The 5896-nt window shown below is 46.4% G+C and overlaps 1 protein-coding gene across 2 annotated transcripts in view; it reads right to left on the minus strand.

Annotated features, from left to right (window-relative positions):
- Window positions 1-3310, minus strand: part of ARL5B (ARF like GTPase 5B) — a 98920-nt gene extending 95610 nt beyond the window's left edge. For both annotated transcript variants that reach the window (XR_011337641.1, XM_069859558.1), the window contains exon 1: window positions 3189-3310. Coding sequence is in view for 1 of the 2 variants with exons in the window: in XM_069859558.1 (XP_069715659.1) it covers window positions 3189-3234 (46 nt within the window). In the remaining variant the exon portion in view is untranslated. The remainder of the gene's footprint in view (window positions 1-3188) is intronic.
- Window positions 3311-5896: the final 2586 nt, after the last annotated feature.

A 5896-nucleotide genomic window follows, 5' to 3' on the forward strand; every position in this document is an offset into this window, starting at 1 on the left:
TGGAAAAGCAGATACATTCTGCCAGGGGAGCAGGAAAAAGAGCTAAAGGCTTTCCCCTTCTAAAAGTTTCTATTACAGGTCAATGCCACACAATACTATTTTAACCGTGACATTTTTCACCATGAGCCAGTCTGGGTTTATCAAAATGGGCTGAACCAACTGGAACAATTTCTGATGCACATACAGTGAGTCGAAATAGAATGACAGATTCAACTCCTAAATGCCACCAAAGTCATAGGGCTAAAACAGTTGAATACAAATAGTAAGAAATGCTGTGGAAAGAGGTCAAGAAACATTACTCAACAGAGGCTTATCACTGAATGTCTTTAGAAACAGAGCAGGTTAGGCCTCTCAACCTTCCTTCCGGTACCTCACCCTTACCACTGGAAAGGATGGTAAAACAACCAAATTGCAAAGTAGTAAAGATGACGTGCAAATTAATAAAATGGCATGCAGTGTTTTAGTAGGACCTAAGGTACCTTCATTACAAGGTTTTCCTGGCAGGCAGAAGTCACTCTGAATGAACCCAGTTTTCTGAACATCATGCATTTACTCTAACTGCACTCAACCCTGAGGGACAAAAACGTATTTGGCTTATTTTAAGATGTTAGTTATCTTTAGTTGTGCATTTTTCAGAGAGCTAGAAACACATCATCTTCCTGTGTGTTACGGGTATTAGCTCACCAGTAGATATTTGTTTAATGTTGTCCAGACTTTACTGATGAATAATACCTGTTCTGTATCTTCTAGCTCTTAGGCACACCTCCTCCCCCATGCTCTATTTTATGGCAGACAGATGGCACTTTTAAAATTTTTGCTTGGCCTAACCTTTCATTTTGCCAGCATTAAATGCTTCAGACTATTAGCACAACCCTACAACCCTCATTAGCCATGATGAGCTGATGGTATGCACCACACACAAGGGGGTTTATTTGCACCCCTGGAAGATTCCCTCTAGTCAAAACCATTGCGTAAGCTACTGTGCTAGTCTGTTCAATAAGCAGTTTCATGGGACAGTCTATGAATTCTCCAAGAAATTTTCTAGATTTTCTTTAACTATAAGAGCCACCAATACCACCCCAATAATTACTATACTTCATTATTATTAATAATGTTAATTATATATTATCATATTAGATGATGGGAAATGGCCATAAGTTGTACCAGAGGAGGTTCAGATTAGACATCGGGCACTGGAACAGGCTACCCAGGGAAGTGGCTCGGTCACCATCCCTGGAGGTATTTAAAAGATGGGTAGATGAAGTGTTTAGGGATATGGTTTAGTAGTGGACAGATACAGTTGGACTCCATGATCGCAAAGGTCTTTTCCAACCAAACCATTCCATGATTCTATGATTACTTAGAGGAAAATAGTCACGTAACTAGAGACTATTTTCCCATTAGATAGGTCAAAAAATTACATTTGAAGAGAATTTTCTATGGTGGTATTTCAATTTTGGCCATGAAAAGAAACTCAATTTCTTCTCTATGGTCACCACAAGAAGATGGGAGCAAAAATACCTCAACAAATCAAACCAAAACAGCAACAAAATAAGATCAGAATATGCCACAGAAGCCTGTCACTGGAATAAATGCCAAATGGTTTTTTCTGGTACTGCCTCACTTATCTTCACTGCGATACTAGTTTTCATTAAGATTTCAAATATATGAAAAATAACTTTCTTTTTATGAATTAATAGGCAGTAATAGAGATGTGTTTTCCACTAATGAAATGGAATCAAGGTAGTCTAATGTCATCATGTATTAACAAAACAAAGAAATCAAGGCAGCACAACTTCACTTCTTCCATCTTGAGGATAAATACTGACACAGACCAATGCTAAAAGCCACCATAAGTTATCTCCTGGTCAGTTCTCTGCTCATAGGCATCTCTGGAGTCCTTCACCGAAGGAAAGGAGTTGCAGATTGCAGTATTTGACGAAAACCCAAGACTACACTTAATAGTTTTCTGGAGAACAGGAGAAACTTTTAATCTTATCAAACACTTTTTCCAGTTCAGACAAACAAGAATCTTCAAATCAACAACAACAACAAATTCAGAAGACTCTGTTAGAAGACTTTAGGAATGATGAGGTGGAATTGTGTATGCAGGGAAAAGATAGATGGTCTGGATCTGCCTCCTACTCCCATTCCACAAAAAGACAGCTTGATACATAGATGTTAATAAGTACACATACCCCCGAGAGTTTGCTCTGCTGTTTACAGAGTTACAATGGCTTATGTGCACCGACAGTGATGAGACCATGAAAGGGACACCACATATACCTGCCTCCCAAAACTTGCAAAATTGTTTTGGCAACAAAGCTTTGCACAAAAAAAGCTTAACTACATTTTTAGTAACTTTAAGGTGAGAATGAAGCATGCACTTCAAAACCTAACGAGAGAACAACGCCATTAACATCAGCCTGCCTGCTCCAAAGTCAGGGCCTCCAGTAAAAACAAAATTCCTCTAGTAAAAGCAAATTCCTCAACTATTTTATTTTCTAACCAGAAACGACTAGGCAAACAAGACTCATTAAAATAAATAAACAGATAGCCAAAACATAATTTTCTATTTTTTCGATAACTGTCTGAGCTAAAGGTGGTGGCAGCCACAAGTTTTGAACCCCGGATTGGAGCCTGAGCCACTACTGTGGGGCTGGGCGCGCTAGGCAGCAGGGAAGGGAAGGCTATCCTCTTACGACCCTTTTTATTCTTGGCTCGAGAAGTGATTTTCTTGGGTCACTGACCGTACTTAACTAGCATTTTTGCCAAAACACAAACAGATCTTTACCTCAAAGGCCCCGACACGAGTTTGGTGGTTTTGTCTCGATACCAGAGATAAAAATGGCACGATTTCAACAGCAGATCTCGACTTAGAAACGGAAGGTCTGCAAAACCAAACTAAGAACTTCATCTCTCATCACAGCTTCAGCTGCTACAGCGGCGAAAACACCCCCGAGCGGCGGCAGCGCTCACGCTACGGCAACTCGGGAGCCGCCGCTGGAAGGGCCGCTCGGAGCGGGCAGCGAGGGCGGGGAGAGCCGGGGACCACCCGCCAGGGGAACAAAGCGCCGCGCCGAGCCGAGACCGACCGCCGCCCGGGCGAGCCCCGAGGGGGAACCGGCCGACCCCCCACCCCGCCCCCGCGGGCTCCCTGCGTCCCCGCAGCCGGCTCAGGCCCCCACCTTGGTTCCCGAAGAGACTCCACAACTTGGCGAAGATGAGGCCCATGCCAGCCCCGGTGCCCGCCGAGCCCCCCCAGGGCTCAGCCAGGCGGCAACTCCCGCGCTGCCCTCCGCGCGGCCGCCAGGGGGCGGAGGGGGCGGCGCTGCCCCGCCTCACCGCGCGTCACGGGGCGGCGCCGGGGCTGCTCCCGGGCTCCAGCACGGCCGGCGGCGAAAACCTCAGCAAATGAGTTCTGGTTGTGGAGTTGTAGAAGCAAGAGGCCTTTATCGGGCCTGGCCAACGCGAGGGAGCGATCAACATCGATCGTGCAGCGAGACAAGAGCTGGTTACAGAACGTGGCTCCTGCTTGCCGTGCATGTGGATAAATTTTCCCAGAAATCTTATGTATATTCTATTACGTGCCAAGGACTAATTTTAATGTTATTATGAACTTCGCAACAGATCTAATTTGGAGCTTTGGAAACAGCTTTGCCTGACCTTGCATTTGAGATAAGGAAAAAATGCAGACGGGTGGTTACAGAAAACACATCTGTTCACTCTGTTCACGGATCGTACCTCACACAAGACCTTATCATCTCCCAAGAATCATCGGTGTCTGCAAAAACACTGAAAGAACAACAGGCTGTCGGAGGGACATCCTACCTAACTTTCAAAATTAAAATTAATTACAATAAACTTAACTCCACTTCAGCTTAAATCAAAAATATTCCACTTATGGTAATAGTAAACAGTTCTTGTATCGGGAAGGCCCCGTGGCTTTGCAGGCACGCTGTGCTTTCCCGAAAAATGAAGCGTTTTAAAATGGCTCGTTAGCAGTCACTGCTCGTGGAACTCGAGCGTGAGTCTCCCCCTTTTCTCCCTCGGCAGCACCTGGGGGGGCCGGTAGAAGAAGGAGGGGGAAGGAACCCTCAGGCACTTGAAGGAGAGGTGGAAAATACAAAACCTGTTAATTTAATCACCTCCGCGGCGAAGGGCGACCCCGCCGCAGCGTGTCTGTCTCCCATAGCAACAGGCGTCCGAGGGGGCGGGACTTCCGGCCGCGGGGGAGGCGGGACGGGCCGGGGCGCGGCGGTAGGTGGGGGCGGCGGCGGCAGGTGGGGGCGGCGTGCCGGGGCCGCTCTCCGCCGGGGCGGCTGCAGCCCTGCCCGGCTTCTTGGGGTGCCTCGGGATGGGACTGGGCCCGTGTCCTCCGTGTCTGTCTGCGCTGAGGGCGCGCCCTGCGGGGCCCGGCCCGAGGTGCCGCGCGGGGCCTCCAGGGCGCTGCCGAGAGCTACGCGCGCCCCTGCCCCCTTCAGCGTGGCGGGTGGGGGAGTGAAGGAGGGAGCCCCAGATTCCTCTCCCCACTGCACTGAGCCAGCGGACTGTTTTCCTCGTGAGGGCGGGAGGTTTGAAAGTTAGATCGTGTTCGGCACCTTTGGGTGCTGGGTGTTTGTCAGCCCGCGGCGCTTATGCGTGGAATTGGATCAAAGCCCTGGTCCAGCACCGCACCCAGCAGAGGTAAAGGGAAATCCTGAGGTGATCCACAGGGGGATGCTCCCTCACGGGCTCTCTTCTGAAGTCCGTCAAGCTATTCCTGGGGCAAGATGGGAAAATGTCTTTGGTTTCAAACTTACTTCCTGCTAGTTCTGTTTGAAGTCGAACTCTTGTGTTTGAAGAGGCATCAGACACTCCCTCGTCATCCTTTCCTTCTGCCGCATCTGAATCTATAAGCTTTTTTTCTGTTCCACCTCAGCTGTGTTTCCCAGCCTGCAAGATTGCAAACTTTAGTCTTTGCTGATTTGAAAACCATTCTCTGTTAATCATTGCCTTTCATTGAACATTTAGAAGCTGCGTGGTATCTTTTCTGAGATAATAGTCACTGAAAGGACATCTTACAATGCCAAACCTGCAGGTTGTGTAGTTGTGGGCTGAACCTCCAGTTGAATGGTTTTAAAATTTCCAGACTGCTTACAGTGGTTTTATTCTTTTGACAGCTCTTTTTAACAGAGAAATTACTTTTCATTTGTGCATTGTTCCTCTCCCTGAACTAAGCACAATGATAGTGGGTTTCTTGTAGTTGTTGTTTGAACTCGTATTGAGTCCACATGCCTTGCAGCTGCTGTGACAGAGCAGCTCTTCTGTAGTAACATTTCGTACCAGGACCTATGAAATAGTCAGTGTCAAGTATTAACTTCTCCAGTTATATGTTTCTTCACTTCCTAAATCATTCGTTAACTGTGTTTAAAAGCGCAGATGTGGCATCATGCTTCTGTGTGATGTCTACATGGTGAGAAGTGAAATGTCCTTATTTTTGTTGGGGTTTGTTGTTGGCCTTCATTATATTCCAGGCATTGTAATATACTTGCCATCCTGTTAAAGAGGATGGTGGTTTCTAAACCATTTATAACTTTTTGATGTTGGTATGAAATTTCAAAACCACAGAAATTTTGCATCAGTTGTTGACATAGTTGTCTTATTAATTTGTATCACGGGAGCGAAACTTCTGTTTTATAACACATCTAGGGAACTTCACTGCAGTTCTGTACTTTGTGTGCAGTGGTTTTGACCAAGAGGTTTTGAGTTTGACCACCTACTTGGTTGTGTTTCATGGAAGCACTCAAGTCACATTTTAAAGATAAGGTAGAAGTAAGTCATAGAATCACTAGGTTGGAAAAGACCCACCAGATCATCACGTCAGACCATTCCTATCAAACACTAAACCAGGTGG

This window comes from Phaenicophaeus curvirostris, chromosome 6, assembly GCF_032191515.1.
Source record: "Phaenicophaeus curvirostris isolate KB17595 chromosome 6, BPBGC_Pcur_1.0, whole genome shotgun sequence".
Taxonomy (NCBI): domain Eukaryota; kingdom Metazoa; phylum Chordata; class Aves; order Cuculiformes; family Cuculidae; genus Phaenicophaeus; species Phaenicophaeus curvirostris.